General features: G+C 37.4%; 1 protein-coding gene across 15 annotated transcripts in view; it reads left to right on the forward strand.

The window, feature by feature from the left end:
• Nucleotides 1-24,766, forward strand: part of KIZ (kizuna centrosomal protein) — a 154,775-nt gene that overhangs the window by 20,223 nt on the left and 109,786 nt on the right. For 12 of the 15 annotated variants that reach the window (XR_016018236.1, XM_088789287.1, XM_088789289.1 and 9 more), the window contains one exon: nucleotides 1,888-1,980. The exons of the other annotated variants lie outside the window; for them this stretch is intronic. Coding sequence is in view for 10 of the 12 variants with exons in the window: in XM_088789287.1 (XP_088645413.1) it covers nucleotides 1,888-1,980 (93 nt within the window). In the remaining 2 variants the exon portion in view is untranslated. The remainder of the gene's footprint in view (nucleotides 1-1,887; nucleotides 1,981-24,766) is intronic. 15 annotated transcript variants of the gene reach the window in all.

Raw genomic sequence — 24,766 nt, forward strand, 5'->3', positions numbered from 1 at the left:
TTTTTAACCATAGTAGAACACTTTGTATAAATGCAGATAAAAGAAGTAGAACTAGGGGACCTATGGTCGTTGTAGAGCATGGTTTAAAACCCCTGCTCACCAGTGTTCGGGTGGGTAGATTTGATGGATAATAACCAAATATCATATGTATAAATAACAGGCAAAGAAAGAGAACAGAGCAATTTTTGGTGGAAATCCATGGTCATAGGTAATGCAGAATTATAGTTTGTTTCAACTATCAATATATCATAGTAACTTTTTAATTTCAAATACATCGTACAATTTTTATTTGAATTATTAATTTAGAAGAGTACCTATAGTTAAGTAAATTTTTCAGATGCATTGAGAACAATCTAAATTGGACTCTTGAACGTATTTTCCTTACTGTTCCGTGTGAAGCCCCAATGCAGGCAGCACTTTTTGCTCCAGCAAAATGAATTGAATACTCTCATGTTTCCATGAGAAAGTGCTCTGTCTTTGGAAGGTATGGCTCTGAAATGATCCCATAATGAGGAAATCGGGTGCAATGTCCATTGCATGTTTATAACTGATCTCAAAGAGCAGAAGAAAACATTTGTAGCCACAGGAACAAAGAATTTTTGCTTAACTTCTAATTACTTAATAAACCTCCATTTTTATAACTCACCCCCCCCCCCCAATTCCTTTTTAAAGATACTTTCCAGTGGAATCTGGAAAATATGCCTGTTGAAAAGTCTTGAGGTTAAAAAGTAAGTATCTCTGAGTTAAAAGGATTAGATATAGAAAAGAGAGAAATACATTGCATTTTCTTAATTGCTCATTTCTTTATCTTTTTTTGGGGGGTTTATTTTACTGTTTCTTCTGGCCTTATAAAACTTTAATTAGGTATGCTACTTATATCATTACTGCCATCATATTACTGCCATAATAGCATTCTGATAGAGAAAACAAAAATCCCTGTTTAACTGTTATTAAAAATGGGGTAGCATATAATACCTTTTAAGATATTTTGAGCAAAACAAGTCAATTTTGGTTATTATTGTCTGGTCATTTTTTGTGTGTGTCAAACCAAAGCTCACATCTTTTTTGTGTTCAGACTGAGAAGTAAGGAAGCAATTTTCTAATTCACTTATCTCATAGGTGTGTTTCTAATTGCAGTCTAATCACTGTCTAATTGCAGTCTGAATCACTGTCTAATTTAGAAAATGTTCTGATACTTATCTGTGATGGGCCACGTTCAGTGACTTTTTTGGGCTTTAATTACTAGCATACTTAATCAAAGTGCTTTTTATGCCTTGCTTTTAAGAAAAAGTCATTTTATGATGGAATCACTTTCATCAATTATAGTGTGATAATGAGGCAGACATTTTTATGTAGTTTTCAGTGCCAGAGCAAACTTGGTTTCTATGGTTCTGGTTCCATTGATGTCTATGGTGTATTTTTATTCATAGAAAGTGGAATTTGTCTTAGGTTAATGATGTAGCAAATAATTTACTCTGTTGCAGTTAGTAGGACCATGATATTACGTAGATATACAGATAATAAGTCAATAAGATTGATTTATTTAGGCCAAAACTTTTGAGAGAAAACACTGTGTAACGTGTAACCTTCATAGTAAAGTAACTGGATTTTCATGATAGTTTAGTATATCAAGGTTTTATTCTCTAAATTGATAAAGACTAAGTAAAAAAAAATCATCAAATGTTATTTTATTTGAAAATATATAACACTTTATAGAATTCAGCTTTGTATATGTGCTATTTGTTAAATTATCTAAGTTGAATTTCTCAGCAATATCAGTTTTACTTTCCACTTCACTGTTTGTTTTATGTTGTAAAGACTGAAAAATATAGAAAAGTGCTAGTTGTAATAATATCCACCACAAAATCAAACTTTGTTTATACTTAGATTGAATATGGGACTCAAATTAAGAAAATACAGCTGCTCTCAAAAGATAGCCTGGGAGTAAAGAGTGAACTGAAAGATGAAGACAGAGAAAAGGTAATAAAATGATAAACTTTCTGTCAACAGAGGATTTCTGGAGTGTTCATCTTTTAAGATATTGTGTTGTTTTTTCTTTTTAAATCATCTTACTACAAAGATATTTTTGATTAAACCTTAAGTGATTATTTAAAGGCTTTTGCATATAGAGTACGTATTGCTTTAATGTTTAATTCAATTAAATTTGCTGAAAGGCAGTCACTGTGGGTGTAAAAGAGATAGATTCCAAAGAAAATCTCAGTGTTGTTAGTAGGTACAATTATGTTTTTCTAAATAATGCTTTGTAGCTGCCTTTTTCTTAGTTCCAGAAATACTTTTTTAAAGTAAACAAAATGTGGCATTTTGCTTCTTCTCTTTATATGTATAATTTTGTACATTTTAACCTTTTCACAGATAAAGTGGAAAGAAAGGATTGCATATCTAAGCAACAGACAAAAACACCGGCAAGGAATACTTAAATAAATTCTGCTATGTATCTGCTGTAATGCAGACTTCTAATCCTCCCGCCTTTCTCCATATAAATGATTCTGTTCAAGACCATAGATGTTTTCTTCACTAAAAGCAGTAAAGCTCTTTTAGATGAAATGTCTAAAAACATCTTGTAATAACTTGGAGCATGCTGGCAAGAGTAGTCACTTGTGACTATGTTGTGAAACCCCCTCAGCCAGTTGATATTGTAATAAGCAAAAATGGTAGCATTATTCAGAAAAGCCAACAGCATGCTTGTTCCTTAGGCTGCAGCATTCATTAAGAAAAGCTTACTGGGCTGAAAGCTGGAAACAGATGATAACGGGATATGATTTTCATATTTAATGCTTTCCTTGGAAGAGTATGTGTGCTACAGATTGATAGAAGAATCAACTGCTACTTTACTAAAAGACTTTCAGGTTTGCCCTATAGCTACCGATGGAATCATTCAGCCAAGAAATTAACTTTTTCTCCTTTTACCTGCTTTATATATCTGCTAAGCAGGCTGCCTGGCTGCCAGTAAATGTTATTATGCAGTTAACTGTTTGGTATTTAAGACTCTTATCAGAAAAGAAACAGAGGCCACACTATTTTGTTTTTATAGTAGGAGGAAGATTTTAGTTTTTTTGTGTGTATTAGCAGGCATTAATCTGAGTTTATAGGAAGTTTTAGTTTTCCTTCCCGAAGATTAAAAAGTTAAAAAACCTAGAACTTAGAGCATTCTTTAAACTAAAAGACACAAAACACCAAGCCCCAGCTACTAAGACCTTTATGATAAATGATTTCTGTGCTATTAGATATATGCCAAATGTACTGTGATGTGATAAACTTATAAACCATTCAGGCAGTTTTTGTGTTTGACATTTGTTCATGAAATAATTGATGTGCTTTTAATCTATAAATCACTTTGTTCTTTCTATGCCATTCCTGATAGATACATTCTTAGTACGGCAGTGTCAATGGTACTTAAGTACAATGGGAGACTTTTTTTCTGTTCGCACTATTGATTCCTTACTTTACATAGAGTTTTGTAGTCTCCTTTTTAAGTTATACTTAAAATTAGGGCAAGAGACATACTGCTGACAACTCCTTAAAACATTACATATAATAATTAGAAGGGAAGTTTTCCCTTTATACTGAAAAGTGTCATCTCTTAAAAGCTTTGACTGTTGACTGTGTGTAAGAATCAATTAGGTGACATTTTGAGATATTTATATCTTGCCTTTTTCAATTTCCCATTGATGTTCTGTCAACTAAAAGGTAAATACATTTCAGCAAAATCATTAATTAAACCATATTACCTAATACTAATTCCAGAAAAATTCCTTATCATATGAGTTATGTTTTATTTTTCTGTGGAAATCTGTTCTCTTCTTTAGGAAGTCATATGAATTAGTTTCTGCCCAGAGTCATTAATCTCCAGCAACTGGTCTGAAGCACAGTCCAGTCTCACTGGTTGAAGTTAATAAACAGCTGTTGAGCAGGTGTTCTGTTTGAGAAGCTACAGTATACCCTTCTGTGAAAGCCACAGTGCTTGCCTTTGAGGAGCTTCCCACAAAGTGCTCTTATTTCCTGGTCAAGGGATAGTGTGTGCTACTGCCAGTTACATGTGGCAGACCTTAACGACAAGGGAGAAGAAGGTGTGCCTCCTCTGAAATGAGCAATCCACGGCTTGGTGGAGGAGATAGTGTTTGAGCTGGCGTGAATGATGGGGAGGATGTCAGTCAGCGGGGATGTGATACATATTCCAGGGTTAGGAGATGTTGTGAGTAAAGGAGTAGAAGTAGGAAAGCCCAGTAGGTAGTTGTCTAGTCTGGCTAAAGTCTAGTGTTCTGGTAGGGAAGTGGTAGACAATGAGCTTGGAAAGGTACACCATGGAACTTAGTACCAAGCTCAAGAATTGAGATTTTCTCCTGGAATCGTGTGTGTATGCGCAATACCGTGGAGGGTAGGTGAAGGAAGGGCTTTTGACCAGAGCAGCTACATAGCCAGTGTGCAGCTATAGGAAGATGAGGCTGCCATTGCTGTGCGGGATGAGCTGAGGAAATCAGGGTCAGTTCAGAGAGGTGGAATTAACCAAGGGCCTGAATTGGGGGTGGCCATTGCAGTAGAAAACACTAATGAAGGGGAGAGGATCTATCAAATTAATGATAATTTTGAATAATAAAAAGATATTTTTAAAAAGTGGTTGTGCAGCTTTCAACCATAAACAGTAACTAGATGCTCTACTACTAAAATTCATGAAGTAGGAGTTGTCTAACTTTTTAATGTAAAATTCTAGCTCAGTTTTATAATAATATATCCAATGTTTTCATGCATCCAGTGGCTGCTCTTCAGAGTCATGTGTTGATTTATTCATCCCCCAAGCTTGTATCCAGTATTAGTTTACTTAGTCATTTTTTATTTTTTTTTTGGTTAATAAATAGCAAAAAGACAATGTTCAGGCCCTCCATTTGACTCCTACAAATTTTACTATAATTTAATAATCTCCCATCTCCATAATACATTGTCATTTTTTTATTTTTTAGGTAAAGTCTAATTCTTTTGGTCTCTAGGCATATTCTTCTTGTTGCTCAGTTTTTTTGTATCAGCAGTGACTACATAAAAACACATCAAAACATAAGTATGCAAGAAGAGATGGAAATGGCGTTTGAGAATGAGAGTATAAATTTTGGGGTAGGGGTTATGAAGTTTCTTTGAACTGTCATACTGTGAAATATATTCTAATGAAAGCAGGAGTGAACTGGATACTTCATAGGAAGATTATACTGTGCCAGGGCTGGAGAATGTGGAGGACCAGGGAATTTCATTAACAGGGCTGAGGGCTAGTTGGGGAGTTCCACTGCCACTGTTGTATACCTTTCTGTGAGGGTCACGTGGAGAATGGTTGTGCAGGTTGTTGCTTTGTTTCTAATAATAATAGTAACAATGGGTAATGATCATTGCACACCTGTTGTGTGTTAGGTGCTGCATTAAGCTCTTTATGTTTATCAGTACATTTAATACTCTCAGCAATCCTGGAAGTAGATAACTATTGTTATCCTTATTTTATAGGAAGGCTCAGACAGGTTGGATAACTTGCCCACACCGCTAGGCAGTCAAAATTTAAACCTAGATCATGTGGCTTCAGTGTCCATGTTATTAGCCATCTTGTTACATTGCCTTCTAAGGTTGTACTGGGTGGAATGCTCTTCAAAAGTTGGGGAAAATTCTGGTCAAACAAAAACAGTCTAGCCACATCATACAAAATATTTCAGTTATTCGTTTAGATGCTGCACTTTTACCTAAACTTGGGAAAGGGTGAAATGGTCTCCCTTGATGCTAAAATATTCCAGCTGAATTGGGTAAGCCATGGAAAGCAGAGTGCCTCTCTCTAAACTGCTCACATTTGCAATAAAAGGATTCTCGAATATATTCTAAAGCCAATTTGAGTTGGCTGTGTTGGACAGAAGAAATACCTTACAGTTTGATTGAAGATGAATTTCAAGGGAGAAGACAGATGTGCCATGGCTTCAGCTATGGGTTTGAGCCATGTCAGAAGAGGTGGTAAAGCTGTGACCAGGAGGAGCCCCACTGCAGGAGAGGCATCAGACAGAAAAGAAGGTACCCCCGTGTTACATGGTGGGAAGATTTCCATTCCAAAAGAATGGACTGTGGCTCTCAGGAGCTGAGCAATATTCATCAGACCAAGGCTGCTCCTGTAAGGCCCAGGGTCGTGTCCAAGGGGTGAAACAAGCAGTGGTGTGGAGGGGACACCTGGTTGAAATAAACAACTTGGTAAAAGGAAAGAAGTCGTTACGACTGTCCTAAAGCATCCATATTTAAAGAGGAAATGACTTAGGTTAGAATCCCTCAGAAGTAAATCCTGAGACAAGGATTTGAGTGTAAGTAGTTTATTTCGGAGGTGGTCCCAGAAGAGAGGAAAGTGACACAGCAATTAAAGAGTGTAACTAAGTTAACCACTGTGAGCAGCAGGAGTTCAGTCTATTCAGGGAACCTTGGCAGACTGTGTAGAATATGCCTTAGAGTTATCACACCTGGGGGTAGAAAAAGGAGATGTTTACCCTTTACCTCCTGTCTGTCACTGACATGGTACCTGGCTTCACTTCTGGATGCTGCACATAGGCCAAGAGGCACAGGTGCTCACAGGAAGATACTGTGGGTATGGACTGAGATGATGAGGGCCCCAGGGATTTGGGCCTGGCTCTGTCATACCTGCTACAGGAAAGAACAGTGGGACTGGGGCAGGGGTTAGATTATTACCGAAAGTTATCTATACCAGCCCACAGTGCTTCCTTCACCAACAGTCTCTTTGAATCACTGCTTAATTATAAACAGTGGAAGAATCTCCCGAAAGTAGGGCTCTGAGTGATTGCCCAGGTTTCTGATACCAAGCTATTGTACTTTAATGAGGATGCTGACCCTTTGGCAGTGCTGGCCTTGAAGTTATGATTTCATTTGGCCTAGAATGATGCAAAGTCAAAAGGTAGTCTCTCTGTGTTCAGCTGGACCTCTTTTAACTTAGTAGCTTTTTTATTTGTCTGTGTTTCTATTCAGAAAACAATGAAAAATTAAACTAAATCACACAAATAGTTTTTTAAGTCCTGACCCTAAAACTAGATCTGTAGACATTTGTTCAGGAGATGGTAGAAAATGCTCTTCTTTCCAGGCTCACGAGACTATGAGCTCCGACAGGGCAGAGCCTAGGCTACCCTACTCCAGCTCGGAAGTGGTAGTGGCCTGTCGACCTGCAAAGAGGAAAGGAGCCGTTCCCTGAGCCTGGTCTGCATCCCATTTCAGATGAAGTTTGAACTTTCCACCTCCTGTTCCTTTTGGGGATGCCTTCCAAGAGGGTAGTGGGAATTGTGACTCAGATTTATAGCTAACACGTTAGTCTTATTATGTTTCATGTACTGTTCTAAGGACTTTATGTATGTGCATATGTAAATATGCACACACAAACATATACACACACTCATTGCAACAACCTTACAAAGTAAAGACTTTTATACACCCATTTTACAGATTAGGAAACGGAGGTCCAAAGAAGTAAAGTAACTTGTCCCCAGGACTCACAACTGGTTAGTGGCGGAGCTAATATTCAGATTCTAGCAGACTGGTCCAGAGCCTTAATTAATAAATATATCAACTCACTTCTCAGTTACTGGAGAAAGGTTTATCATAGGAAAATGGTGGGAGGGTATTTTTAAGGGATTTGGCCTCTCTTAGTCAAGAATGAAAATAACGGTTTTGTGTTTTTTTATTAAATTTATTGGGGTGACAATTGTTAGTAAAATTACATAGATTTCAGGTGAAATAACAGTATTTTTAAACTTACCTTTTGTGGGGACATTTAACTACACAACTATTATTCCTTTGCTCTCCCCTATAGTGGAATTATGGGATTATGGGGTGTTATGTGCCAGGAGCTATTATAAGTGAGGGAATTGCATTTGTATGTATATGTGCACATTGTGTACTGGAGTTATAGGGAAGAGAGAGAAAGTGAAGGAGAAGGGGAAAAGGAAACAAGTTGATTTAGCAATAAGAAGATAAATTTTGTGGGAAACACTATTTCTTTTTTCCTTTTGTAGTACAAGGGATTACAGAAGCCTCAACAGGAGAACAAATATTGATTTCTTGTTCTTTAGAACACGTACTATACTTTGTATACTTATATTCTATGGAATACTGTAATATTATAAAAAGGTGGTCTTATTTACGCAGTCTGAAAAAAATGTTTGTGCCTGGAACTTTTTTTGAAAATTGGCAATAACACAGTTAAATATATACATGCTTGTTTGAGCAATCCCACTTTTGGTAATCCATCTTTTAGAAATAGCTCTAGTTAATTTAATAATGGTAATACAGTAAAAATTAAATGTGTGAGGAAGGAATGGGCAGGTGGTTAACGAATTTTAGGAAGAAGGAACCTGCCTGTGGATGAGATTGCTCTTTTAATTGTGGTGGAGTATGAGTTGTTTCTATTCTTACTAAGATCTCTCAGAAAATGGAGTTGGCATTGTGTCTCTCTGATGTAGTTCTGCACAATTTCTTTTGTGAACAGGGGACTCTAAGAGATACAGTTACATCCTGAGTCACCCTATTTGGGAATCGTGGATCATATACAAGGGCATATTAAATCATAAAAAACGGGTATTTGTCTTAATATTTTACGGCACTTGTCAAGCTTCTGTTCTTTAACTGAAAATTGTGACTTAACTTTATGTTGTGATCGAGGCAGTGGCTTAGGCCTAGGGGTATTGGGGAAAAGGTTGGTGCTGGAGTGTGTGTGTTTTAGTTTTTGAAAATTACCTACTCGTACAATTTAGGAATGCTGAATTTCTCATGAAGTGTCTGTCTGCTTTTTTCCTACTCTTCGCATTTATGCTACATGGACTTGATTTTATTTATGAGGTACAAGTTCCATTTAGGTCTATTTTGGTAGATCTGAGTTTGTACTGGTTGAATTTACTAAGAAATTAGACATAGAATTCAGATTTATTATTAGGGATTTTTATGTTTCCCTCCCACCCCCCAAAAAAACGCTGTAGTTCAGTAACACAATTTGAGTTTAACTCATTGAGTTTTCAGTATTGTAACATAAAGGGGTGGGGCACTGGAGTCCTCATATCTGGTTTTGAATCCCATGACTGGGAGCAAATTAATTGTTCAACCTTGTTAAGTCTTGTAATAAGAGTGGGGATAAAAATATTGGTCATTATGAGGATTAAAAAAGTTAATGAATATAAATCTGCTTGACACCTTGGTAACTGCTTGACAAATGTTCACTAATCCTCTTGCTACCCTCACCACTGCCACTATCATCACTCTCTTGGTTCTCCACTAGGATAGCTGTATCTTGCTCCTGGCTTTTTATCACTTATCTAGGATAGTGACGAGGCAGGCGTGCTGTGGGTATAAAGAGGCTACCTATGAATTAAAGAAATGGGAGGTAAAGTCACCTGGTGGTAACAACTCATAATAAATTGATTTTATAGTGATGTACCCTTCAAAATAACTTATAGGACATGACCTTTTAAAATTTAGGTAGTTCCAAAAATTATTGGTTTTAATGGCCAGAAAGTGGCTTCAGTTGTGAAAATTTGGTTATGTATAATCTGTTACAGTGGCAAAATGAAAGAAGAGTTAAAAATCATATTGGCATGGTGTCTTACCTTGAGCTGCCCTAACAAAATACCACAGACTGAGTGACTTAAACCCCAGAAATTTATTTTCTCAATGCCAGCAGGGTTGGCTTCTGATGAGATTTCTCTCCTTGGGTTGCAGATGGCCACCCTCTCTCTGAGTCCTCATGTGGCCACTTCTCCAGAGATGGATCTCTGGAATCTTCTAAGGACAGTGGTATTATTGGATTGAGGCTCCACCCTTATCGCCTCATTTAACTTTAAGTACCTCTTTAAGGGTCCAATCTCCAGATACATTGGGGGTTAGGACTTCAACATGAAAATCTGGCAGGGACACAATTCAGTTCATTACACATGGCAAGGTAAATAATTTCTTCAAGATTGTTATATATAAACCTTTTTTTAAATTAAAGTTTATTGGGGTGACAATTGTTAGTGAAGTTACATAGATTTCAGGTGTACAGTTCTGTATTACATCATCTATACATCACATTGTGTGTTCACCACCCAGAGTCTGTTCTCTTTTCATCACCATATATTTGATCCCCTTTACCCTGACCTACCACCCTCCTCCCTCCTTACCCTCTGGTAACCACTAAACTATTGTCTTTGTCTATGAGTTTTTGTTTCTTGTTCTTTTGTTGTTTCGGTTTATACACCACATGTCAGTGAAATCATATGGTTCTCTACTTTTACTGTCTGATTTATTTCGCTTAGTGTTATAATCTCAAGATCCATCCATGTTGTCATAAATGTTCCTATATCATCTTTTCTTACTGCTGAATAGTACTTCATTGTGTGTATATACCACAAATTCTTTTTTTTTTTTTTTTTTTTTTAAAGATTTTATTGAGGAATAGTGTGTACGGACTTTTTTTTCCAAGTCAAATTGCTGTCCGTTCAATCTTAGTTGTGGAGAGTGCCATTCACCTTCAAGTTGTTGTCCTTTCAGTCTTAGTTATGGAGGGCGCAGCTCAGCTCCAGGTCCAGTTGCCATTGCTAGTTACAGGGGGCGCTGCCCACCATCCCTTGCGGGAGTCAAGGAATCGAACTGGCAACCTTGTGGTTGAGAGCCCACTGGCCCATGTGGGAATCGAACTGGCAGCCTTCGGAGTTAGGAGCATGGAGCTCTAAACGCCTGAGCCACCGGCCTGGCCCCTACCACAACTTCTTTATCCATTCATGTATTGAAGGACATTTTGGTTGTTTCCATGTCTTGGCCACCATAAATAAAGCTGCAGTGAACACTGGAGCACACTTGTCTTTATGGATAAATGTTTTCAGGTTTTTTGGGCAGATACCCAGGAGAGGGATTGCTGGGTCATATGGTAATTCTATTCGTAATTTTTTGAGGAACCTCTACACTGCCTTCCATAACGGCTGCACCAATCTGCATTCCCACCAACAGTGTATGAGTGTTCCTTTTCTCTACAGCCTCTCCAACACTTGTTACTATTTGTCTTGTTGATGATAGCCATTCTAACTGGGGTGAGGTGATATTTCATTGTGGTTTTTATTTGCATTTCTCTGATGATTAGTGATGTTAAACATTTTTTCATATGTCTATTTGCCATTTATATGTCCTCTTTGGAGAAATGTCTCTTCAGGTCCTCTGCCCATTTTTCAATTGGGTTGTTTGATTGTTTGTTGTTGAATTGTATGAATTCGTGGTATATTTTGGATATTAGCCCCTTATTGGAGGCTCTGTTTGCAAAAATCTCCCTTTCAGTTGCTTGCCTCTTTATTTTGTCTTTTGCTGGGCAGAAGCTTTTAAGTTTGATACAATCCCATTTATTTTAACTTTTGCTTCCATTGCCTTTGGAGTCAAATTCATAAAATGCTCTTTGAACCCAAGGTCCGTAAGTTTAGTACCTATGTTTTCTTTTATGCAATTTATTGTTTCGGGTCTTATGCTTAAGTCTTTGATCCATTTTGAATTAATTTTGGTACATGGTGACAGAAAGCAGTCCAGTTTCATTCTTTTGCAGGTTTCCAATTCTGCCAGCACTATTTATTGAAGAGGCTGTCTTTTCTCCATTGCATGTTTTTTGCTTCTTTGTCAAAAATTGTCTTTCCATATTTATGTGGGTTTATTTCTGGATTCTCAGTTCTATTCCATTGGTCTGTGTGTCTGTTTTTCTGCCAGTACCATGCTGTTTTGATTATTGTTGCCCTGTAGTATAAGCTAAAGTCAAGGAGTGTGAAACCTCCAGCATTGTTCTTTTTTCTAGGATTGCTTTGGCTATTCGGGGTCTTTTGTGGTTCCATGCAAATCTGATGATTTTTTGGTTCCTTTCTTTAAAAAATGCCATTGAGATTTTGATGGGGATTGCATTAAATCTGTTTATTGCTTTGGGTAATATGGCCATTTTAACTATGTTGATTCTTCCAATTCATGAGCATAGAATGTCTTTCCATTTCTTTGTGTCTTCTTCAATTTCTTTAAAAAATGTCTAGTTTTCAGCATATAGGTCCTTCGCATCCTTGGTTAAGTTTATTCCTAGGTATTTTATTCTTTTTGTTGCAATGGCAAAAGGAATTTTTTTAAATTTCTTTTTCTGAGGTTTAATTGTTAGTATATAAGAATGCAGTGGACTTTTGTGCGTTGATTTTGTAGCCAGCAACTTTACTGTATTCGTTGATTGTTTCTAATGGCTTTTGGTGGAGTCTTTAGGGTTTTCTATATATAGCGTCATGTCATCTGCAAAGAAGGACAATTTAACTTCTTCATTCCCAATTCGAATGCCTTTTATTAAGTGTTTTAATCATAAATGGATGTTGTACCTTGTCAAATGCTTTGTCTACATCAATTGATAGAATCATATGATTTTTATACTTTATTTTGTTTATGTGATGTATCACATATTGTGTATGTTGACCCATCCTTGTGCCCCTGGGATGAACCCCACTTGGTTGTGATGAATAATCTTTTTAATGCATTGTTGCATTTGATTTACTAGAATTTTGTTTAGGATTTTTCCATCTGTAATCATCAGAGATATTGGTCTGCAGTTTTCTTTTTTTTTGTGTTGACCTTACCAGATTTTGGTATCAGGATAATGTTGGTCTCATAAAATGAGTTAGGGAGTTCTGTCTCTTCTTCAATTTTTTGGAAGAGTTTGAGCAGGATTGGTATTAGATCCTCCTAGAAGGTTTGGTAGAATTCACTAGTGAAGCCATCTGGTCCCGGACTTTTGCTTTTGGGAAGGTTTTTCGTCCTTACTGGTGATCGGTCTATTTAGATTTTCCAGTTCATGATTCAGCCTAGGAAGGCTATATGTTTCTAAGAACTTGTCCATTTTTTCCAGGTTATTGAATTTGGTGGCATATAGTCCTTCATAGTATTCTTGGTTGGTCTTTTGTATTTCTGTGGCATCCATGATAACTTTTCCTTTTTCATTTCCTTTTTTTTTTTAAGATTTTATTGGGGAAGGGGAACAGGACTTTATTGGGGAACAGGACTTTTTTCCAAGTCAAGTTGTTGTCCTTTCAATCTTAGTTGTGGAGGGTGCCGTTCAGCTTCAAGTTGTCCTTTCAGTCTTAGTTGTGGAGGGCACAGCTCAACTCCAGGTCCAGTTGCCATTGCTAGTTGTGGGGAGTGCAGCCCATCATCCGACTCCGGCAACATTATGGTTGAGAGGACACTCTCCAACCAACTGAGCCATCCGGGAGCTCAGCGGCAGCTCAGTTCTAGGTGCCGTGTTCAATTTTAGTTGCAGGGGGCGCTTCCCACCATCCCTTGCGGGAGTTGAGGAATCAAACTGGCAACCTTGTGGTTGAGACCCCGCGCTCCAACCAACTGAGCCATCCGGGAGGCAGCTCAGTTCAAGGTGCCATGTTCAATCTTAGTTGCAGGGGGTGCTGCCCACCATCTCTTGAGGGAGTTGAGGAATTGAACTAGCAATCTTGTGGTTGAGAGCCCACTGGCCCATGTGGGAATCGAACCAGCAGCCTTCGGAGTTAGGAGCATGGAACTCTAACCGCCTGAGCACTGGGCCGGCCCTCCTCTTTCGTTTCTGATTTTGTTTATTAGTGTCTTTTTTCTTTTAATCTTAGTGAGTCTAGCCAAGTTTTGCCAATTTTATTAATATTTTCAAAGAACCAGCTCTTTGTCACATTAATTTTTTCTATTGTCTTTTTGTTCTCTATTTCATTTAATTATTCTCTGATTTTTATTATTTCCTTTCTTCTGCTGACCTTGGGTTTCATTGGTTCTTCTTTTTCTATTTCTTTAAGGTGTAACATGAGGTTATTTATTTGGGATTTTTCTTGTTTCTTGAGATAGGCCTGTAATGATGTAAATTTCCCTCTTAAACTGCATTTGCTGCATTCCAAACATTTTGGTAGGATGTATTTTCATTGTCATTTGTTTCTATGTGTCTTTTGATGTCTCCTCTTATTTCTTCCTTGACCCGTTCGTTGTTTAATCTCCTCATATTTGTGGTTTTTCCTGCTTTCTTTTTGCAATTGATATCCAATTTCAAAGCCTTGTGATCAGAGAATATGCTTGGTATGATTTCAGTCTTCTTAAATTTGCTGAGGCTAGTTTTATGTCCCAATATATGGTCTATCTTTGAAAATGTTCCATGTATACTAGAAAAAAATGTATCGTCTGATGTCTTAGAATGAAGTGCTCTGTAAATTATGTCCGTTTTATCTAATGTGTCATTTAGGGCTGCTATTTATTTATTTTCTGTTTGGATGATCTATCCATAGCTGTCAATGATGTATTTAGGTCCCCTACTAGAATTGTGCTTTGGGCAATTTCTTCCTTCAGGTCTGTTAATAGTTGCTTGGTATATTTTGGTGGTCCCTGATTTGGGGCATGAGTATTGATGACTGTTATGTCTTCTTGTTGTATAGTCCCCTTTAACATTATGAAATGTTCATTTTTGTCTCTTGTTACCTTTTTTATCCTGAAGTCTGTTTCATCTGATATCAGTATGGCTATGCCTGATTTTCTCTGGATACCATTGGTTTGGAGTGTCAATTTCCATCCTTTCACTTTGAGTCTATGTTTGTCCTTGTAGCTGAGATGCGTCTCTTCGAGGCAGCATATGGTTGGGTTTAGTTTTTTGATCCAATCTCCTACTGTGTGCCTTTTTATTGGTGAGTTTAGTCCATTTACATTTAGGGTGATTATTGATATGTCATTGTATCTTTCGTTTGTTGATAAGATTTGTCTCCATTGTTTCTTTGCCTTTTTGTTGTTGTGTATTATTTCTGTGTGGTGGTATTCTTTTTTTTTTCCACTCTGTTTCATCTTTTACTACGTTATATATTTCAGTTCCGGATTTTTTTCCAGTGGTTACAAGTAAGTTTATATAAAAGAAAGTTTGACATTTAGAGTATTCCATTTTCTTCAGCATGCTTACTTTCTCCATTCCCATATTCCCGTTCAGACCTTTACTCTCCCCCCTTTTATGTTTTGGTTGCCAGAAATAATTGCTATTGGTGCTGGTCTAATAGCCTCCTTCAGTATTTCTTGTAGTGCAGTTCGTGTGTTAGAAAATTCCCTCAGCTTCTGTATGTCTGGAATGGTTTATTCCTCCTTCATATCTAAAGGATATCTTTGCCGGGTATATAATTCTTAGATCATAGTTTCTCTCTTTCAATAGTTTGAATATTTGGGTCCACTTCCTCCTGGCTTGTAGAGTTTCTAATGATATTCTAAGGGGTTTCCGTTGTAAGTTACCGTCTTCTTTTCCCTGGCTGCCTTGAGGATTCTTTCTTTGTTGTTGATTTTAGACAGCTTCAGTACAATGTGCCTTGGAGAAGGTCTGTTGGGGTTTAGGTAATTAGGTGTTCTATTTGCTTCTTGGATTCGAGGATCCAGTTCTTTCCTAAAGTTTGGGAAGTTCTCATCGACGATTTGTTTGAATATACTCTCTGTTCCCTTCTCTCTGTCTTCTTCTTCTGGCCTGCCCATTATTCTTATATTACTCTTTCTGATGGAGTCAGACAGTTCTTGAAGAGTTCTTTCATTTCTTTGAAGTCTCAAGTCTCTTTCTTCTTCTATCTGTGTCATTGCCAGATTTCTGTCTTCGATGTCACTGATTCTTTCCTCCATCTGGTGAACTCTACTACCTAAGCTGGCTATTTCATTCTTCATTTCTTTTATTGAGTTCTTAATCTCCAGAAATTCTATTGGGTTCTTTTTTAAAATTTCAATCTCTTTCGTAAAATGCTCATGTTGTTCTTTGATTGTGTTTCTGAGTTCATTGAACTGCCTGTCTGTGTTTTCTTTCATCTCGTTGTGTTTTTTAAGAACAGCAATCTTGACTTCTCTATCATTTAGGTCACATATTTCGTGTCTTTAAGTTCATTTTCTGGAGACTTCTTTTTCTTTCTGAGTTGTCTTGTTACCTTGGTTATTCATGGCAATTAATGATTTATTATTTCTCTTCCTAGACATCTACCGGACTGGGTTCTTCGACAGGTTGATAGAAAGAGATCTTTCTTTAGTTTTCCAGTAAGCCTTGGTAGAATGTTTTATTTTCTCTCTGACTGCAGCCTTTTATTCTCTCCCACTGTAGTGTTATGTTTTCTCTGCACTATTCCGGCTACTCACGCCGGGTTTCCCTGGAAGGCGGGCTTCTCCTCTCTGAGTGATTTGCCTGTGTCATACAGAGATGCCTCCGTGTGTGGATGTGGAGAGCTTCTGAAGTTCCAAAGTTCTTCCTGCACCAAATCCAGAGCCCTTGTGTTTCATCAGCTCTGTTTACTCTTGCAGGGATCCTCCCAAATAGGTGGGGACAGGGCAGAGTGGGTTGTGAGAGGTGGTCAGAGTAATGGCGGCAATGACCACCACAGCCAGTCCTGCTTTCTCAGCTCCCTCCCCTTTGCCAGGGGTAGTTGCGTTGTGAGTCCATATCTACGGACCACAGTTCTCAGAACTGCAAATATTCTGTTCTTTTGATCTGACCTTGCTACTGTTCTGCTTCCAGCACTGGGCAGGTAGGGGCAGGGCGAGCTCTGGGAGGGTAGGGAGGGGGCGGCTAGTCTCAGTGCTTAAGGCTTCCATTCTCTGTGTCAGTGAGGACTTAAACCACCGTTTTCAGCCTTCTTCCCTCAGTCTTTGCTCTGAGGTCTCTGCCATGAGCGTTGGGTTCTGCCGTGTTATATGCTGTCCCCTCAGCCCTGTGGGCCATAAACAGAGCCCTAGCAGTCTGAATTCTTCCCTCTCCTGCAGCTGTGGTAGTTCCGGGATGCAGGGAGCTCAGAGCACTGAGCTAGGTCTGCGTCCTGCGCCTGTGTGGCTCTGTCTCCGCACTTCTCCCTTCCCTCCTCCCCTGCTCGCGCAATTTACCCACATTTAGGTGATTTCAGTAGTGTGCCTCTTAGTCTTTTCTGTCTTCTGCACAAGGAAAAGAGTTATAGTTGTTCAATTTGTTGTAAATTCCGGGGGAGATTTCCAGAGGCTCACCTCACACTGCCATTTTATGATGTCACTCCTATTATCATAAATTTTTATTAAGGGATTTTTTGAAAGCTTCTCAGTGTGACTTAAGGACTTGCTTACGCAGAAACTAAGAATAATAATTCTATTATTGTGTGAAAAGCTGGAAATTTGTTCTTACAGCCTCATTTCCATTCTGCATTCACCCTGATATTTCTCAATTCCCTTGTCTGTGAAAAAATATATATATTCATAGAAAATAAAGATTTCCTTGGTATTTTACAAAACTGGAGTTATAAGATAAATATATTTTTTCAAAGAACAGTAGTGGTCAAGATCCACCTGCTTTATAAACTGTAGTTAGTAATTATTAACCAAGACATCATTACATTAATTTTATAGCGGGGATGCCAAAAAAAATGTATACACATGGACACTTTGGTCAGTGTTGCTCAAGCAGTAGTTCACCGTAATCAGAAGTGTCTGGACGCTGATGGTAACCACTTTGAGCACTTCTTGTAATTGCTGAAGTCAAACGTGACTTGTCTTCATCTTTTGTTATTGGTATATATTGAGTATTACAATTTTAATACAGTTTCCGTTTCTTAAAATGTGTATACATTTTTTGATGTCCTCTGTACTTGCTGATATATCCTTAAGTATGTCCCTTTTCTTTCCCTCAGCAAGGTGAACTCCTGATTTTAAAAGTTATCTATTCACTAAGAAGTATTTTCAATCATATTCATTTGCTTTACTATTACTTTTCCCACCTCTCAATATATTTTTTCAATTTATTTAAACTGAAAAAAAAATGAAAAGTTTACCTGTATCTCCTACCCGACACTCCCTACCTCTGGCAACTACCAATCTATTCTTTGTATCTATGACCTTGGGGTTTTGTTTGTTTGTTTGTTTGTTTGTTTGTCTTGTAGATTCCACATATAAGAAAGATGATGTGGTATTTGTTTTTCTGTGTCTGCCATGTTTTATTTAGCATAATGGTAAGATTTCATTCTTTTTTTTATGGCTGAATGTTAGTTTTCTAATGTGGAGGAAGGGAAATAACCAATGGCAGCCTCTTTTAGCCTCGAACTTAAAACTGCTCTAAAAATGTCTTCAGAAGGTTCAAATGACCATAGGTACCTGGGTTTATTTCTGGACTATCAGTTCTATTTCATTGATCTCTATGTCTGTCTTTGTGCCAGTACAGCCTAGAATTACATTAATTTTGTAGTAAGTTTTTAAATTGGAAAGTATGAGTCTCCCAACTTTGCTTTTCTTTTGGAACATTGTTTTGGCTATTCTGGGTTCTTTGTATTTCCATAAGAATTTTAGTATCAGCTTGCCGACTTCTACAAAAATGCCAGCTGAGATTTTGGTAAAGATTGCATTGAATATGTAGATCAATTTAGGAGTATTGTTATCTGTAATGACAAGCCGGGAAAAGAAGGAGGAGGGACATATGCTAGAGTGGGGCTAATGAATTTATTTAGCAATATCTAATCAATTTATTTAGCAATATGCAATAGGAAAAGACAAACGCAATTAATAGAATGTGCTAATGATAGAAAGTAAAGATGGTTAAGACTAAACGATATACATTGATAACAATGTCGTGTCAAAGGACTACACATACATATAAGTTTAAGAGATCTCAACATATGTTTACTATTGATCAAAAATCACTTGGCTAAATACACAAATAACATCAGTAAGGAGTATCCAAAAACAGTAATAAGCTCTATAGGATAGTAACTATTACAGTAGATGTCAAAAGCTCACCATACTTGGGGAGAGCAGTACTGGAAAAGTCATAAATCAAAACCTTGCCAGGTCTGTAGCTGAGAGAAACTCAAGTCTCCCACACTGCTGCTTGCTAGTTCCCAAGAATGCTGCAGCTGTTGCCATTTTTGCTGTTGCTGTTGTTGTTAGAAGTCAAGGTGTCTTCTGATGGTATAAGCTGTATATAAGTTTTCAAGGTGTTAACAATCTGAAGAATGTTGCTGTTGTTGTCAGAAGTTAGGACGTCTTCTGGTACTGCAAGCTACAAGTTACATACAAGTTCCCAAAGATGCTAGAATGATGACAATTCACCAACAAAAGAAGTCTCTACTGTCCATTGAGGCAAGTTCCAATCTCTTACTCTGAAACAATCCAATCCTGAAAAGCAGTCCTGAAACAGCAAATCTTCTGAATAGCAATTTCTTGAAACAGCAATCAGTCAATCAATCCACCTGAGGTCTGTCTTATATATCTCTTTAGATGCACCCCAGAGCCCAGTTTTTGTGTTCCTGCCTCCCCCTCTGGCAATGGCCAGTTCCGGGAGGGTCCGGCAGTTACTGATATGAATGTTGTCCATCCGGCTGCAGGGCCAATTCATCCAGATAAGCAATATCTACTGTTCTTGCTCGGGACCATCAGCCCAAGGTCTTCCTAAGCCTGGCAACGTGCCTGTCACGTCGTCCTGATATAAGTTAACTACTGCTTCTCTTCATCGGTTGATGTGGGTGAAACAGAAAGAACAGAGGGAATTCTCTCAACCCCTGATGAAGAATTTCTTTAACCCTAAGCTAACCATCACACCACAGCACAAACAGAAAAGGCAGAAAAGCGACCTAATCTCATGTCTCCCCTGCTTGGGAGAATGAGGCACAGAAAGCAAACATCATCTCATATCTCCGCTGCTTGGGAGAATGAGACCAAAGGGAGAATTTACTCAACCCCTGATCACAATACAGAAATCACCTCACATACAGGAACAAATAAAATCTAATAGACAAAAGCTCACATCAACCAATGCAGGCAAATTTTCCTCAGCATCTACCCTACATTATCTTAACAATATTAAGTCTTATTTTCCTTGAATACAGAATGTTTTTCCATTTATTTAGGTCTTAAATATCTTTTTATCAATGTTTTGTAGTTTTCAGTGTACAAGTGTTACACGTCTGGGTTATGTATTTTATTCTTTTTGATGCTATTATAAAGGGAATTGTTTTACTAATTTTGATATCAGATTGTTATTGCTAATCTATAGAAATACATTATTTGTATTTGTATACTTATATCCTTCAACTTTGCTGAACTTATTTATTATTTCTAATTGTTTCTTGTGGAATCCTTAGGTTTTTCTTTATACAAGGTCATGTCATCCAGTAGAGATAGTTTTACTTCCTGCTTTGCAATCTAGATTTCTATCATTTCTTTTTCTTGCCTTACTACCCTGGCTAGAATCTGCAGTACAGTGTTAAATAGAAGTGGTAAGATTATTCCTTGCGTTAATCCTGATTTTAGGGAGAAAGCTTTCAGTCTTTCACCATTGACTATGATGTTAGCTATGGGTTTTTCATAGATACAATTCATCAAATTGAGGGAGTTCCCTTCTGTTTCTAGTTGTTTTTTTTCAATCATGAATGCATGTTCGAATTGGCAAATGCTTTTTCTATGTCTATGGAGATAATTATTTGAACCAACTTCACATTCCTGGGATAAATCCTACTTGGTCCTGGTGTATCCCTTTTCTACGTTGTTAAATTTGATTTGCTAGTATTTTGCTAAGAATTTTTACATTGGGGCTGGCCCAGTGGCTTAGGCAGTTGGAGCTCCGTGCTCCTAACGCTGAAAGCTGCCGGTTTGATTCCCACATGGGCCAGTAGGCTCTCAACCACAAGGTTGTCAGTTCGACTCCTCGACTCCCACAAGGGATGATGGGCTGCACCCCCTGCAACTAAGATTGAACAGGGCACCTTGAGCTGAGCTGCCGCTGAGCTCCCGGATGGCTCAGTTGGTTGGAGCACATCCTCTCAACCACAAGGTTGCCGGTTTGACTCTCGCAAGGGATGGTGGGCTGCGCCCCCTGCAACTAACAGCAGTAGCTGGACCTGGAGCTGAACTGCGCCCTCCACAACTAAGATTGAAAGGACAATAATTTGACTAGGAAAATGTCCTGTAAGTACACACTGTTCCCCAATAAAGTCCTGTTCCTCTTCCCCAACAAAATCTTTAAAAAAAAGATTTTTTGCATTGGTTTGTGCCCATCCAGGGATGCCAAAATAGTTTTACATGTATATTCATAAGAAATATTGGTCTGCAGTTTTCTTTTCTTGTGATGTCTTTGTCTGGTTTCAGTGTCAGAGACTAGCCTTATAGAATGAGTTGAGAACTATTTCTTCCTTGCCTATTTTTGGAAGAGTTTATGAAAGATTGGTGTTAATTTTTAAATATCTGATAGAATTCACCAATGAAGCCTTCTGGTCCTGGACTTTTCTTTGCATGAAGTTTTTGTTTGTTTGTTTTTTGTTTGTTTGTTTGTTTTACTAATTCAATTGCTTAACATATTATAGATCTTTTCTATTTGTTCTTGAGTCAGTTTTGGTTGTTGTGTGTCCATGTAAGAATTTGTCCAATTTATCTAGGTTATCTAATTTGTTGGCATACAGTTATTCAGAATATTCCCATGTAACCTTTTTTTATATTTGTAAGGATGGTAACAGAGTAACACTTTCAGTTCTGATTTTAGTATCTTAAGTCTTTTCTCTTTTTTTCTTTGTCAGTCTAGCTAAAAGGTATGTTAATCTGTTGACCTTTTAAAAGAACCAACTTTTGGTTTTGTTGATTGTCTCTATTGCTTTTCTGTTCTCTAACTCATTTGTTTCTGCTTTAATCTTTATTACAGTAAGCCCTGCATATCCACAGGTTTCACATCTGAGGATTCAACTAACTGTGGATTGAAAACAGTATTTTCAGTCCACGATTGGGAATCTGCAGATATAGAGGGCCAAGTGTGTGCATTGTTCTACACCATTTTATATAACGGACTTGAACATCTGCACATTTTAATATCCTCAGTGGGTCCTGGAACCAACTGCCCACAAATAGTGAGGGAGGGCTATCTCTTTCCTTCTGCTTGCTTTGGATTTAATTGGCTTTTCTTTTTCTAACTTCTTAGCATGGAAGTTTAGGCTATTGATTTGAGTTCTTTCTTCTTTGTTGATATAAGCTTTTACAAGTATGAATTTCCCTCTAAGTGTTGTTACTCATAGGTTCTAGTATGTGTGTTTTCCTTTTCATTCATCTCAAACTATTTTCTAATTTCTCTTGTGATTTCTTCTTTGACCCATTAGTTATTTAGGAGTCTGTTGTTTAATTTCTGCATATTTGTGAATCTGCTGAATTTCCTTCTTTTGTTGATTTCTAATTTCATTCCATTGACATCATAGAACATTCTTTCAATTCCTTTTCATTTATTGAGACTTGATTTATGGCCTTAACATACAGGTTATACTGCAGAATGTGCCATGTGCACTTGAGAAGAATATGTAGTCTGTGTATTCTGCTGTTGGTGGGTGGAGTCTTCTGTATGTCTGTTAGGTCATGTGTATCTGTAAAGAAAAAAAACCATACTCCTCTTGTGTGTCTCCCCTACTCTCAATATTCTGTGACAATACTACCTTACTTCTGACACCCAATTTTAGGTCTAGTTAGTTTATAGTTGTTCAAGTCCTCTGTTTCCTTATTGATCTACTGTCTAGTTGTTTTACACATTGTTGAATGTGGAGTATTGAAGTCTTCAGCTATTATTTCAAATTGTCTGTTTCTCCTTTCAGTTCTCTCAGCTTTTGCTTCATGTATTTTAGGACTTTGTTGTTAAATATACATATATGCTTCTAATCGTTATATCTTTTTCACTTTTTTCATTATAAACCCTTTTATCATTATAAAATGTCTTTTGTCTGTAGTAACAATTTTGTGTCTTAAAGTCTATCCTGTCTGATGTTAGCATAGCGTCTCCAGCTTTCTTTTGGTTATTTTTTGCGTAGTATATATTTTTTTCCATGAGAATGTGTTCATATGTCCTTTCCCTTCCCTGTGCTTTCAATCAACTTGTGTCTTTGAATCTAAAATAGTCTCGTTAGACAGCAGTTAGATCATGTTTTTTTAAATCTATTCTGCGAGTGTCTAACTTTAATTGTAGTATTTAGTCCATTTAAATTTAATATAATTGCAGGAAAGGTAGGATTTGCATCTGCCATTTTGTTCTTTGTTCTCTATATATTATATACTTTTTGTTTCTGTAATCCTCTATACTGCCTTCTTTTGCATTAAATATATATTTTCTAGTGTACAATTTTAATTTCCTGTCATTCTTTTACTGTAGATACCCTGGTGTCATAATTAATGTTTTAGTTTATAAGAATCTAGTTTGGATTAATACCAACTTGATTTCAATAGCACGTAAAAACTTTGCTCTTATATAACTCCATTCCTTTGTGATATTATTGTAATACAAACTGTATGTTTATTATCTTACATGCTGTTCATCAACATAGATTTATAATTATTGTTCAATGCAATTATCTTTTAAATTATATAGGAGAAAAAGTTACAAATAAAAATATATTTATGCTATCTTTTATATTTACCAATGTAGTTACTGTTATTAGTGCTATTTATTTCTTAATGTGGATTTGAACTATTGTGTAGTCTCCTCTCATTTCAGCCTTAAGGACTTCCTGTAGTATTTCTTGTAGGACAGGTATGGTAGTAACAAATTTTCTCTGTTTAGTGAAGAATGCCTTAATTTCTCCTTCACTTTTGGAGGAAAGCTTTGGTGGATATAGAATTTCTTATTGACAGTCATTTTCTTTTAGCACTGATTATGTTATACTACTGCCTCCTGTCTTCCATGGTTTCTAATGAGAAATCATCAGTTAATCTTTTTAAGAATGCCTTGTATGTGAGGAGTAACTTCTCTATTTTTGCTTTCAAGACTCCCTTTTTTTTTTTGGCTTCCAATAGTTTGATTATGATATGTCTACGTGAGGATCTCTTTGAGTTTATTATACTTAGACTTTACTGAGCTCCTTGGATGTGTAGAATAATGCTTTTTATCAAATTTGAGAAGTTTGCACCATTATTTCTTCAAAATTTTTTCTGTGCCTTTTTTTTTCTCTTTTTTTTAAGATTTTATTGGGGAAGAGGAACAGGTCTTTATTGAGGAACAGTGTGTACTTCCAGGACGTTTTTGTTTTGTTTTTTTCAAGTCAAGTTGTTGTCCTTTCGATCTTAGTTGTGGAGGGTGCTGTTCAGCTTCAAGTTGTTTTCCTTTCAGTCTTAGTTGTGGAGGGCACAGCTCAGCTCCAGGTCCAGTTGCCATTGCTAGTTGCAGGGGGCGCAGCCCACCATCCCTTGCGGGAGTCGAACCAGCAACCTTGTGGTTGAGAGGACGCCTCCAACCAACTGAGCCATCCGGGAGCTCAGCAGCAGCTCCGCTCAAGGTTCCATGTTCAATCTTTAGTTTCAGGGGGCGCTGCCCACCATCCCTTGCGGGACTTGAGGAATTGAACTGGCAACCTTGTGGTTGAGAGCCCACTGGCCCATGTGGGAATCAAACTGGCAGCCTTCGGAGTTAGGAGCATGGAGTTCCAACCGCCTGAGCCACAGGGCCGGCCCTGTGCCTTTTTCTTTCTCTTCTCCTTTTGAGACTTTCATTATTCATAGGTTGATATGCTTGATGATGTTCCACAGGTCTCTGAGGCTCTGTTCAATGTTCTCCATTCTTTTTCCTTTCTTTTCCTCAATCTGGATAATCTCAATTGAACTATATTCAGGTCTGTTGATTCTTTTTTCTGCCTGTTCATATTTGCTGTTGAGCCCCTGTAGTAAATTTTTCATTCTGATGATTGTACTTTTCAACTGCAGAACTTCTATTTGGTTCTTTTTTAACAAATAATTTCTTTCTCTTTATTGATAGTCTCTGCTTAGACATTGT

Source organism: Rhinolophus sinicus, chromosome 13, assembly GCF_057876585.1.
Source record: "Rhinolophus sinicus isolate RSI-liver-muscle chromosome 13, RSI-T2T, whole genome shotgun sequence".
NCBI classification, from domain to species: Eukaryota; Metazoa; Chordata; class Mammalia; order Chiroptera; family Rhinolophidae; genus Rhinolophus; species Rhinolophus sinicus.